This window comes from Myotis myotis, unplaced genomic scaffold, assembly GCF_014108235.1.
Source record: "Myotis myotis isolate mMyoMyo1 unplaced genomic scaffold, mMyoMyo1.p scaffold_m19_p_1, whole genome shotgun sequence".
Classification (NCBI taxonomy): Eukaryota; Metazoa; Chordata; class Mammalia; order Chiroptera; family Vespertilionidae; genus Myotis; species Myotis myotis.
In genome coordinates this window covers 28,801,063-28,815,413 of record NW_023416313.1, presented here as the reverse complement: position 1 = coordinate 28,815,413, position 14,351 = coordinate 28,801,063, and the positions used below count along the sequence as shown (strand labels likewise).

Here is a 14,351-nt window from a genome sequence, read left to right as displayed (position 1 = left end):
GACATAGATCTTACCCTCACTATAATACTTATTCTTATCTTCCAGAAGAAATATAGAAATTAATAAACAATTCAAAGATGTGTTAAGTGTTAGAATAGAGAATTACAGGATGCTTTAGGAACATACACAATGTAGATAAAATCTTGATCTGAGAATGCATTATTTTTTATGTATAATATCTTTAACATTATAATCTACTATATGAAAGTAATTTCATTATAAGGTGAATTTTTTTCTAAATATGATTTACCACTTCTATAATATATTTTCCTATTAATATCTCTTAGAACACCATCATGAAATTGAACTAAGATGTTATACTAGTAGTATAAACTTTCTTTAAGAAAAAATACATGCATTTTAACTGCATAGTAACCAAGATGGCTTACTTTTAAGAAGTGGCTAATTCTATTTCACTATGTAGCAAGTTTTACTTAAGCCTATGCAGAAATATGATTATATTCTACAAAAAACTAATGTTTGTACATATTATATATGTATATGTATGTACATAAAATCAGAGTCATCATCTCAGTACCTGCCATTCATTTACCATTAAGCAAACATTTTTAGAGCCTGCTAGGAGCTCCGCATTGCGTAGTCTGTGCCTCCAAGGAGCTTGCAATCAAGTGGAAGGGGAAAAAGAAGATGCAACAAAGATATGCCACAGAGAAACAAGCACGAGGGTGCTGTGGAAGCACATTTACAGGGGACTAACTTATGTCTTAACAGATGTGATTCTAAGCTGAGTCTGGGTAAAATGTACTTGACACAGGGGACCCCTGTGGGTTGATTACTGTTCCTAGCTTTCTTGAGGTGTTATTCGCAGGTTAGGGAATTCAAAAGGGTATATAGATTTAGGTTGGCAGTGAAAGTAACCTTAATTCATTTCTGGATATTTCATGTTTTAAAAACTTGTAGGCTTATGTAGGTGAAGTCTAGTGAAACAGTGAGTGAGAATTCTGGTGTTCTCATTTGTTAGTGCCTCTGCCCTAGAGTTTGTTACGTATTTTTGGTACCACCTGTGCAGTTACTTACAATTGAAGGGGGACAGAAAGGGTGCTGGTAAGAGTTAGTATAGAGTTCTATCGGTAGCTGCCCTTGTAGCAGGCAACATGAATATGTTATGTTTCTTTGTCTAAAGTCTAAACTGTACACCATAATTCCTAACCCAACTTAAATGTCTCTCTTCCACCAAACCTCCTTTGAGCTCCTTTGTACAGTGTTTATGTTTTCTTCCAAAATCAAAAAGTACATTTTTAAATATCTTATATACCAGTAATTATTATCTAGCTTGTAATTGAATTCTGACTCTCACTACTCTCCACTGAATACTATGTATTTCATTGTGGCTCAAATACTTACATTAGTTCATTTGATTCTCACAAAAGTTCGATATGGATTTGGTGTAATTACTTCCATTTTAATCAAACTAGAAGCTGAAGAAGGGAGATGTTAAGAAATATTCTCAAGGCCCCAATTCTCTAGAAATGAAATGTGATGTCATTTTAAGTGATGCTTAGGTGTAGTTGAAATAATATAAACACCATACGTTACATACTTTGTGGGTTAAGAGTCCTTATCGAAAATTGACCCAGTAACATAAATTGGACTATTTTAGTAACGAGTACTTCTAAGTTTCAAACTGCTTCCTCAGAGTGAAACTCACATTGCATGGTGTTTAAAGCAGAGGTTAGAAGTCACACCCATCTAAGTTTGTGTACTTTTTCATCCATTGAATAAACGCGAGGCCTGGTCATGTCACGAAACCTCTCTAGCCTCCCTTTCTGAATTTGTAACATGGGGTTAATAGTAGAACTTACTTCCTACCCAGTAGTGAAGTTTGTCACAGATGACACCGAGGCTTATCATTCAACCTGACACATACTAGTGCTGGGAAAGTGTTAGCTATCAACTCACCATCGCTGTCCATTTGTAACACGGTAACTACAAGTGTCACTACTGCAGAAAGGCTATGTTTTCACTGCGTATGAAGATGCAGAACGTAATCCCGCGCCCCATTTCCTCTTCTACTCCAGCCCGGTCTGGAAGAATGTCTCATCCGGGGAAAAGGAGAGGGAAAAGCCAGATGCCAGTGAAGGACAGAGGATCCAGCCCTGTTTTCAGAACCTCCTGTCCTTTCAGGGGCCCTTTCCGATCTTATTTTACACAAATATTTTGAGAATTTTTAATTCAAAATAACTGATCCTGTTCTAGGCCGATTGGTCCTCTAATTCTGTTGATTTACACTATTCACTATTTTGTATAATTCATTGCTGGCTCCATTTTATTTGCATTTTAATAACTAACAATACATTTATATTAATATAAAAATGCTGGTAAACACTGTTGATATTTTCTGGCTTTGTTAATTCAGCTACATATTATGTGCCAATAAAATAATCACACAACTAAAGAAGGGATTTACACATTGTGAAAAATATCATGATGTGGATAAAATAAGCTGAGTGTGATGAAAGAGCTTACATGGGAACAAGGACTCTGGTAGAGTAGTTAAGGAATGCCTTTCTGAGGAAATGACATTTCAACCAAGATCCACATTGGAGAGGGAATGGATCATGTGAAAATCAGGATGAATGGAAGGAATGAGGCTGCAGAAGTAGCAGGGCCAGAGGCACCAAACAAGGAAATATTCTGAAAACAGAAGCTATTTTCATGGACTTGTATATCATAAGCAAAAGAAAAAAGGCCTTGGTAAGAAGTGTTGATTTTACTGCAAGTTCCAAGATATAATACTAAAGAGATTTAGGCAGAAGAGTGACATGATCCCATTTATGTCTTTTTAAAAAATCCCTTGGCCAGAGTGTGTCTAATGGTTGGACAAGGTCACTCCAGGCTGGGAGAGCATACAGGAATATCCATTCATCCAGGCAGGAGTTAACAGTGACCCCGACTAGAGTCATGAGACCTAAACTGGGGATTATGAGGAGAAACAGGTTGTGGATAAGCTAGCAAAAATAAAATAAAAAGTTTGTATTTCATCTTCCTCCTTATGTTTTTAGTGTTCATTACACTGCCACCTACATATGGTTACAATTTTTTACCGTCTGAGTGAAGCACTGGTGTTTGAGTGTGACATGAAGGGTGGAAATCCTGCTATCAAGTTAAAGAAATTAAATTTCTTTATTCAGAATCTGAAATCATTCATTATAAATGATCATTCCCCTTGTTGAAATATTTTTGCATTTCACTTAGTCACTCACTCATTCAACAAATATGTGAGTTACTTATAGTAGTCAAAATTGTTGTGTCATGTATTACAGTTGTGTGTTATTGTTTCAATGGGAACAAAAAAATGGCTCTCCAGGAAAATGGTACCATTGATCTTATTCGGAGGGCATCCTCACCTTCATGGTTTTAGGACTTTATAAACTTCTTTTATTTATTTCCCTACATTCTTTATTTCTGGTGGATAATGATGTTTATCAAAATACTCTTCTTCACAATTTGAACTGAAGTTTGGAAAGTGTTAAGAGACAGGCTCAACCCACGTTCTGTTAATTCTTGTGTTTTTCAATAGAAAAAAGAGAAAGCCTCTGTCATGATCCAGAACAACGCCTATGCAGTGGCTGTTGCCAATTATGCCCCGAATCTTTCAAAAGACCCAGTTCTCTCCACCATCTCCAAGAGCGCAGCCACGCCAGAACCCAACAAGAAGCCGGAGAACAAGCCAGCCGAAGCCAAGAAAACCTTCAACAGTGTTAGCAAAATTGACAGAATGTCTAGAATAGTCTTCCCAGTTTTGTTCGGTACCTTTAATCTGGTTTACTGGGCTACGTATTTAAACAGGGAACCTGTTTTAGGGGTCAGTCCTTGAGTGTAGGCACAGGTTAACTTTGGGATGCGTAGCACCATGAAGCTCGGTTTGTTTTGCTCTGTACAGTCTGACTAATAACTGCTAATTGGTGAACCAACATGTACAGTATGTATATAGCGATATAGCTTAACCGTACACCTTTCAAGGAGACGTGAATTTGCTACTGCGTGGAACTGTAGGCAGAAAGTACCTCGTGCCCAAATCGTGACTTACCCTAGGAACTGGCTTAAGATGGATTTCAGACGACCTGATTTATTTCCTCTTGTAACAGCGATGAAACTGGAGACCCTCTACCACACTTTATGAACTTTTTTTGACTTGGGTCTTATATAGAAGTGTTTTTCTACTGTTGCTTAACTGTAATGTAAGATAACATTGTAATTCCAGGATCAATTCTTCTAAATAACAGAACCTCATATCAGCAACTTCAGTCCCTTCTTGGGTGGTCAAAATCCCTCCTAGCATAATTGGAAGCTTAGCACACATTAGAAGGAACACTAGAGATTTGACATCAGCTTTTAATTCCTCTCTATAGTATCTATAGCCATGTACATATGATAGCATGACAAGCCCAAATAATTACGAGTAACACCGATCTGGATGCCTAGAATTTAATGACTATCAGAATGCCATGGTCATTACATTTTTAGCATCAGAGTTTATTTGAAAGTCATAATGGAAATCCTTATGGTCATTTTAATCATTGGAAACTCTCTTAAATTGTTTGAAAAAGTAAAATAAAAATGTGTCTTACTCTTTCCAGGTATGTGTTGTTTTGAAATTGATCAGCTCAATTTTCTCGGTGCTGGAGACTGGAAAAAGCACCCCGTTTGGCTGCTGTGGAGCAGCTTTCATATTGGAGTAGAAAATTGTGCCAGAAACTCCCAGCACTGAGAACTCACAGGTGTCACAGAATATAGATATGTAGGTGAACACTTACATGATTCTCTTCTTTCCTGTTTACTGCAAATTCTGCCTTAAGGCTTCTTTTCATCAGGACTCAGAAGCCACCAATTACAATGGAAAGGGCAGTGAGTTGGCACATTTCTTCTGTCTTGAAAGCAGCACTCTCAGATAAGAATTCAACGTAAATCTGCTTTTGTAAATTGCAACTTTAAATTTCACTGACTCAAATTTACAACAGCTTTGTATACTGGGAGAGGTTTTGGTAAGAGTTGAACATTTTTAAACTGCAACTTCAAAGCATCACCAAGATCGCAAATCAGTTCATACGCACACACATAACACACACACACACACACACACACAATTAGCTACCTTAGAACACATACACAAACAAGTGGCTAAATTAAAAACTAAATTTTTCTACTTTATATAATTATTTATGGATGAATTTTATTTTTCTTCTAATATTCAAAAAAATGCTCTTTATGCCCCTCAAACATGTTAATAGAAGGTAACAATTGTGTCTTATGCCTGGATTCAATGTTTTTGGCAAACTTAAAATCCTTTTGAGTCACATACACATTAGCAGTTATTAGTTGACTTTTACTAGTAGATATGATGGTGTTTTTGTAGCAACATCAGTAGTCAAATAGTGGCATTTCTTGCAATTTTGTACAGTATTTCAGAATAGTGCATAAATAGATACATTCATAAAATCAGTAAAATGATTATCTTATTGAAGTAAGCAAAGGCACAAAAACTGCTATCCCTTTGCCTAGTCTAAAATGTTTTATGTTTTCTTCGTTTTAGTGTGGTTTTTATTATGTGCTTTGCATGGTTATCTTATTACCAAGGTCACAAATGCATCTGTTTAACAGAATTCACCCTGAAGACAGCCTTGACAGTAAACATTCCCTCACAAAATGCAATCTATCATCTATAATAAAAAAAGAGTAATATGCTAATTAGACTGGACGTCCTTCCAGAAGACCTTCTGGATGAAGCCAGGGCTGCAAGGGAAGCCCGGGTCCCAGGTGCCAGCCGGGGGAAGCTGGTGCTGGCAGCCGGGGGAAGGAAGGCATACTCTTGCATAAATTTCGTGCATTGGGCCGCTAGTCCTTAATAAAAGAAAAGTATTATATGAGCCAATATATGTATTTCTTTAATCCCATTTCAGAAACACTTTATTTTTTATCTAAATAGTTTTAAAATGTGCACTTTGTGTATACATTGAAATGGAAGATATCCTATTTTCTTCCACATTTAAATATAGCATAACTCTTTTATGTAGTTTAGGGAAGTGTGCAATAGTCCCAGAATGTCCACAGTGTTGAAAGCAAGCAATAAAAATGCTTTGTATGATATGCCATTATTAGACACCTTAAAAATATTGTCCTTATAAGTTCTGCACTGGCCCTTTAATGTCTGACTATAAATCATACATTTAAAAATATGTAGATATGTAAATGGCTGTTTCTGCAGGACAAAAGAAAAGACTCGTCTACACCTTCAGCAAAGGATTGAATCTACATTTGATGGCATCCATTTTATTAAAATTAATTGTAGATTGACCAGAAAAGTTATAATTATTGTTATTTGATTTTTTGTTTCAATTGTTAAAATCTTATTTGAGCCTGATGACAACCTGGCAGTTTAAAGCTTATGGTCAGGATTTCCTATTATTTCTATAACTTCAGTAAATTTTTCACAAATTATTTAATCTCTTAAAGTTTAGATAAACCAAAGAGAGCCTTTGATCTTGCTGGAGAAAAGGAGGTTGCTCCATGGAAAAAGGACTTTAAATCATAAAACCATCGTCTTCACAGTTATTCTCTCTTCCATAAACCACTTTAAAATACAAATTAGAAGTGGCATATTAAAATGACTATTTTGGGGGGAAACATTTTAAATATAGTACGTGTTCTCTTTGGTTCATAACATTATGCTTATTTTATGTAGTTGTACGTTAATGTAATGGGTTACAGAATATACAAAATGTAGACAAATACATGTACATGTATGGAAATAAAATCTCATTTTTGTATAGCTACTGCTCTGATTCAGCTAATTGCTCAACAAATATTTTTTACCTCCAACTATGTGTTATGCAATGGGAAGGCTGTTACTACCACTCACGTCATATCCACAGAACTGAGTTAAAAAGTAAAGTACATCTCATTCTTAGAAAGACTTAAAATAAACGACTAAACGGAACATAGAAATCAATTTAGCACCGAGAGTTGCTTACTTGCCTATGAGATCGATAGTGTGCTAAGATGGTAACTGTTTCTTTTCTCCCTTCCATGCTCCTAGGTTTTTTAAATATAAAAATGGAATTAATATAACCATTTAATGTTTTTTTTTAACCTTCAATGATTTTTAAGTGTCAATCAATATTTAGTAGTCTTTTCAGGGAATCTCTGTATTTTGAATTTATCTCAGTTTTGGATAACTGATGCCCTTGAGCCACATTTGCTTAAATGGTTCATAACTTATTTAAAAAGAACACAGAAACCCTTATTTCTCTCATACTTTTCACATGTTTATGATGTGGCTCTTTTTATATTCCTGGCCAAGGGCACAGAATTCTGCTATGATATCATAGATTCCAATGGACACCCAAGCTCTATGGATTCAGTGGATAGTGGACTCTGGCCTGGCCTCTTATCATTCTATTGGGAGGACAAGGGAAGTAGCTTAGGTCACCTCCTGCAAAGTCATGGTTCTTCAGGCATCTATTAAGAATTTTTTTCAACTAGTGCCCGTGAAACACTAAAATGTTTATTGCTTAATTTGAAATCTGAGGTCATATTGGTAGGTTTGTTACACAGGTTGCTTCTGGTATTAGCCTTCTGGCATTTCTACATTTATCAGCATATTTTGGAGCAATTGCCTGATTTTTTTCATATAAAAATATTCAGAATTTCAAAGGAATCATGAGCTGGCCCATTGATACCCTGTATTGCACTTATTTTCCTTTTAATTGGGGTTGCATAGGCACCTTGAGCTTCCCTTTTCTTAATCCAAAATATACATAATCATAAAAATTAAATTGCAAACGATGCAGTTTTGACTGTCTGCTTGGGAACCAAAGACATTGTATCTAAATCACTAATAATGACATGGAAAAGACAAATTATGATATTTGCTTCTATGCATGCTTTAAAAATTAAATTCACTATTTAATAAATATTTTTAATATTTATAATCTTGTTTTGTCAACATTATATAAAAGTAATCATATTTTCCATTCGTGTTAAGCACTCATAGTTTTATCAAAGGCAAATTTAGGGTCTCTAAAACAAGAAAAGAAGAGACAACGCCACCAGAATAATGAGTTGTTACTAATTAAACTATGTGAAGCATTTTCTCTTTTAATTTCCTAATAAAGAGGAGAAATTATACATGCATAAGTATATATTGAAATACCTAACAGTCATGATTCTATCAAGGTATGCACCATGATTGAAACCCTGAAATAGATCAAGTTCATGTAAAAGGTATTTGGAGAAGGTGACATTCAATAAATTATTCAATATCTACTTCTTATAAGAATTTTATATCATGTTATTTCCTTAAAATTCTTAACTTTCCAACTTATTTAGACCACTGGTCTCAATTTTATTTAGTTGAAATATTTTTTACATAGACAGCATTTTCTTATATATATGTAATTATATACCCCACTTCAGGTCATCCCCTCTGTGTTGTATTTAATGCATTACATCAATTAATATTGCCAGGAGGTGTGAATAACATATTTATGTTTCAGTTTAGAGCAATAGCCCCAAAGAACCTTTAGGTCTTAACTTTGATTATAAGTAAGTGTGTGCATGTACATGAGTGTGTATGTGTGTGCATGTATTTCCCAGTTATGAAATAATATTTTGAGAAGTTTAGACAAACCTATGAAATATAAACAATTTATTTTATTAATGGATCCAATCACAAATGTAGCTCTAATTAAATTATCAATTCACTGAGCCAATAGATTAGCTTTTTAAGTTGATCTGTAATAAACTTATTAATTGGAATTTAGTTGAGCTATAGAAATAGCTAGAAATAGCCTTCTTATAAAGGAATAACCATTTTTTTCTGATACACTTCTATTTGGTTCTTTTGAGCCATTAAATTAACCATGATGTCACAATTCTGCTTGTAAATTATAATAGAAAAAAATATTTTAACTTCAAGTTTCTCAGTGGAGGTTTGTGAAAGCTTCCATTTAGTTAAACATCTGGTTGTTCATTTGCAAGTAGCAAGCCATCTACATTCACTACTGGTTAGTTGCACACCTTTTTAAATTGAAACAGTTCTAAGCATATTATTATAGAGAGTTCATCTAAGAGCACATGCTATCATTGCATGCTAGTCAAAGTTATTACTCATTCAGTCCTCACAACTACCGTAATCACTGTGTGATCCTTAAAGGTGTGGAAGCTTAAATTTTCTATATAGTACACCAACATGCCACTCTAACACATATTTCAGGCAAAGTAAAAAAAAGCTATATATTTTTTTTTTTGCTTTAACTCAACTTTATATTCATATATTTTGGGGAGCATCAATCCAATAAGAAGGCCACTATCTGCTCTCTACACAGTAAAATCAAGCAAAACTAAAAGTGAACTTCACAGCAACCAAGAATCTACTTTTGTGAAAATAGCTGTTTACTAACATCGGTTACAGTTTAGAGTTTGGGAATACATTATATTTTTCTGTTTTGACCCATATGTACTTATAATGTATAACAAAATGCTTAAAGTTGATTAAACACACAAAAGAAACACTTCCTTCTTTATGTTCTTCTCTTTTATGCCAGTTTTGTAAGGGATTGGAGAAGTTTTTATTGATCATGTTGATGGTTTCATGGCATTTAAATCCACTGGACTTCAAATGTTATGTGTTGATTTCATCAAACAAGTTCTTACAAACTATTATAAATAGGAGGAAGCCTAAACTGACCAAAAATAAATGCCAGTGCAGGGAATCTAAGTGTTGAATTAGCTTGGTTGGTGTGAAAATTGGAGTTTTTCATGCTTAGTTTCAGAAGACCAACTTTACCACAACATGCTGCCAGATGCAAGCCTGGATAAATAAGTACCTCCAACAAAGTGTATTTGTGCAAATGATTGGTCCTAGGGAAGGAAAACAAAGTAGTTAAATAGAATTACTTTAGGAATGATGCCTCATGGATTCATTCACAATTAATTTATATTTAAAATATTCAACACAGTAGTGGAAGCACTTGTGTTTTATGCCCAGCATAATGTGTAAAGAAGTTTAATGTGTAATTAGAAAGGCCTAAGGGAAGTTGAACTTTGAGCTACAATATTCATGAATTAAACTTGACCATCTATGAGTAAGTCTTTGATTGTTCGTTGTTGATCTTGGGTGCCTGCTCCATAGTTGATTTCAAGTTTGTTGGTATCCAATTTTTTTTCAAGATTTTTCTGAACAAATGTAATCTGGTTTGGTGTGCTCCAAACTGAGTAACATGACTATGATGAAATATTTTTCATAGAGGTGGCATACATGGAAACTATAAAAAGCTTCATATTTGTTGCTACATTAGAAAAACAAGGCAAAACAAAAAAAAAAGACTAAAATATTTTCCCTTTGTACAAGTTGATAAAAAAAAAAGCATATGCACAAAGAATGCATGATAAAGTTCTAATTGTAAACATTAAATAGTCACATTAGGTGAAACTTGAAAATTTTGGGGTGATGGTATCCTTGTATGGTAGGTTTTCCAGTTTTAGGAAATCATTCAGGAGCTAATAATATTTATAATTTGTGACCTTGTTGTAATTGGGAAAAGTCGCTATTTTTTATGTATGTAAGATAATTTGACCTTTATTGAATGTGTCATTATGCTTGCTATTTAAAAAATTCCTGATTAATCACATGCAAATTAATGCTAAACATTATCTTTTTGTACTTATTAAAATTAATTTAAATATATTTGATCTGAAAATTGTGTTTTTTGTACTTTAATCATTGCATGTTTGCTTACAAGACTTGAATTTACTATAAATGTGACTTTTGATTTGAAATGTTGTTTCTTAACTTGTTTTTTTAAAATATATTTTTATTGATTTCAGAGAGGAAGGGAGAGGGAGGGTGAGATAGATACAACTATGATGAGAGAGAATCATGGATCAGCTGCCTCCTGCAAGTCCCCCACTGGGGATCGAGCCCACAACCTGGACATGTGCCCTTGACATGAATCGAACCTGGGACCTTTCAGTCCTCAAGCCAACATTCTACCCACTGAGCCAAACCAGCTAGGGCAGTGGTTCTCAACCATCCTAATGCAGCAACCCTTTAATACAGTTCCTCATGTTGTGGTGACCCTCAACCATAAAATTATTTTTGTTGCTACTTCATAACTGTACTTTTGCTACTGTTATGAATCGTAATGTAAATATCTGACATGCAGGATGTATTTTCATTGTTACAAATTGAACATAATTAAAGCATAGTGATTAATCACAAAAACAATATGTAATTATATATGTGTTTTTCAGTGGTCTTAGGCGAACCCTGTGAAAGGGTCGTTCGACCCCCAAAGGGGTTGCGACCCACAGGTTGAGAACCGCTGAGCTAGGGCAACATTGAATTTTGATCTGGGTTTAAGAAATGTGGGAAATGGGTATTTTTAAATACTTTTAACCTTTCTTTATTAATAACTTGGATTCTGCCGCCTGCTGCAATGAAAACCAAACTCATGAGACAGGTGCTGGTAAAAGGAAATGAGTTTATTTGACTGCTAGCACCCTGGGAAAATGGGGGATTTTTCCTAGTCCTCACAAACCCATCTGACCCTCTCAGTGCGGGCCAGGGATTTTTATCAAGGAGGTGAGTGAAAACACAACAAAATGACCAGGGGGAGGGGTGTGAGCAACCCATCTCTCCTGGGTGTAAAGAGAAGGCTGAGGGAGTGTTGCTTCCCAAGGTTTCCTCTCCCTTTTCTGCATTATCTCTCTGAATTTGTAGTTTTAGTGGGGACAACTGTGGATTTTCTAGGCTGCATACCTTTCTCCCTTGAAACGGTCTTCTTTTAAACTATAGAAAGAGGCTAGATAAGAAAGAAAAACACGGGGTTTTATTTATACACTCTTAAGATACCAGAAGGTTGACTGCAACCTTAAAACAAATGGTATACATAGCCTTTTATATAGCTTAATTGGAATGTTAATTTCACAATTTCAGTGAACATGTTGGAGCTTAATTTCTTGATGATCATTTACCTGAGAACATTTATTTTTGTGAAACACCTAGTTCCTTTAATGGCTTGAAATTGTATAACATTCATTCCATGAATCAATAAAATAATCTATGGAGAATTCCTAAATTATGTCTTAAAATGTAAAATACTAAAAAGATGTTAACTAATAATGGAAGCATATAAGCCTTTAATTGCTCTTGCTTTCCTTCCAAACTAAAATACACATAAAATGGCAAAAAAAATGAAAGAATTTATCAATATTTAAAAGTCATAATGTCTGCCCCTTAAATGAGCTTACAAGGAGATTTCAATGGGTATGTACTGGGACACCCTAAGGCTCATCTGAAGTCAAAACCGTTTCAGACGACTGAATCTGTACCTGAGGAGAACATATTTTTAATTTTCTAATTTTTCTTTTTTCGACTTTTACTTTATGTAATTACACTCCTCTTTTTGATATTCTGGTATGCGATCTAGTAATTTAACTCTTCTAGGTAACTTCAGGTAATATTGAAATTAAGGTAGAGTATTATGCTGGAAGTTGCATTTGACTTACAAAAAGTCAGCGTCTTAGCCTTGACCCCTTTTATTAAGAGCAAGAGCAACTTTTAGATAATGTGAGCATCAAAGGAACTCAGGGAAAGGATATAACATGTCTCCTACTGAAAGGAATTTTAGGGATAAAATAGGCAGGTTTAGGAAGTCTTAGGAATAAAGAGGATCCATGGGGGAGGAATGAGGGTTGGGAGCCGCCAGAAGGCATACATTCACAGAAAATAAAAAAGGTACCAAAGGATAAGGGGAGAGGAAGACGTACATTCATAGAAGATGAGAAGTCACGGAGTATAGGGGGAAAGGAAACATACTTTCCCAGAGGATAGGGAAATGCCAACAAATGGCAGAACGAGGAAAATAGATTTTCACAGGCGTTAAGTGTTACAAGATAAGGGGGAGAGAAAGAGGGAGGCCCCAGGTGGGTTTGGGGCTTTGAAGCTCATATTCTGCAAAAAGAGTGACCAATTAGAAGAGATGGGACCATAAAGTGGGGAAGGGGTCCAATTAGATGGGAGCATGAAGAGAGCATTAAAGAACTACAGCCTTTATAAACCTTAGAAAAGGGGGCTTTGTGGGTTACCCCTTTGAGATCCCCTACCTACATGGGAGTCTGTACTTGCTTCCAATAAATTTCCACCCTTATCACCTACCACCTTTTGTCTCTGGCTTCATTCTTCAAATCTATCTGGACAAGGACACAGGAAAGAAATCACCCTTGCATCCTGTTCAGGAAAACAACTCGAATCAATACAAAACATTAAAGCACCAGAACTCAGGGAAGGTAGGATGGGTTACAGACTTTAGCGATGTTAGAATAATAAGACTTACTTTGGTTTTCAGTTAAATAAAAATAGGAGCAATTTGGTCGAATCAGCTGTATTATCTACAGTAAAAATGATAAGCACTGTTGCTGGCCCACCCCCCTGCTGGGAGAGAGTCAGTGCCCATTGAACGATGCCCAAGGTTCAGCATATACATCAAAACATTGACTACTATAGTCAAATAAGATTGTTTTTTTACTTTGAAAAACTCCAAAACGGAAAATAAAATTTAAAAATATTTTTAAAAGGAGAAAATAAAAAGACTTGCTCTCAATGTTCATATTAATCATTGCATTTTCCAATTGATACAACTCAACTACTTAAGGATGAGATAATTTATAATTGAACTGTTAATATTTCTGTCTGTGTAATGTATAAAATATAAAAATACAACTAATTAACATGTAGGAGAGCCAAGAACACAGATATTTTATAGATTTTGCTATATTCATCTCTTATTAAAATTACTCATGCTTTGTTTACATTGGGATGACAGGCCATCTACTTTACTATGCTAATAATTGCCCCTGTCAGCACAGTCCCTCAATAAGTGGGGGTGATTGGTGGCTCAGGTAATTGAGTCATGATTAATATGTGGAGTTCTCTTAGAAGACAATTTTTTTTTTTATCTCTAAAGAAATGTATCAGAATTATATTCTATTAGACAAAAGTGTACTTTATTGAAAGAACGTAAATGGATGATGTTTTCATCACAATATACGGGAAATAAATATTCTATTGGTGTCCGTTTTTTTCATTTTTAAAAACTGGCAAAATATATATAACATAAAATTTATTGTCTTAACCACTTTTAAGGGTACAATTCAGTGGTATTAAGTACATTCACATTGTTGTGCAACCATCACCAACATCCATCCCAGAACTCTCTTCATTTTGTAAAACTGAACTAATCCTATATAATAAAAGCCTAATATGAAAATTTTCCCCTCAACCAGGAGTTTGACCGTTCACTGTGACATGCACTGACCACCAGGGGGTG

General features: G+C 34.9%; 1 protein-coding gene across 3 annotated transcripts in view; it reads left to right on the top strand.

The window, feature by feature from the left end:
• The window catches only part of GABRA2 (gamma-aminobutyric acid type A receptor subunit alpha2), a 110,697-nt gene extending 104,924 nt beyond the window's left edge, over positions 1–5,773 (top strand). For all 3 annotated transcript variants that reach the window (XM_036332865.1, XM_036332854.1, XM_036332874.1), the window contains one exon: positions 3,542–5,773. In XM_036332865.1, the coding sequence (XP_036188758.1) occupies positions 3,542–3,838 (297 nt within the window). In that variant the 3' untranslated portion in view covers positions 3,839–5,773. The remainder of the gene's footprint in view (positions 1–3,541) is intronic.
• Positions 5,774–14,351: the final 8,578 nt, after the last annotated feature.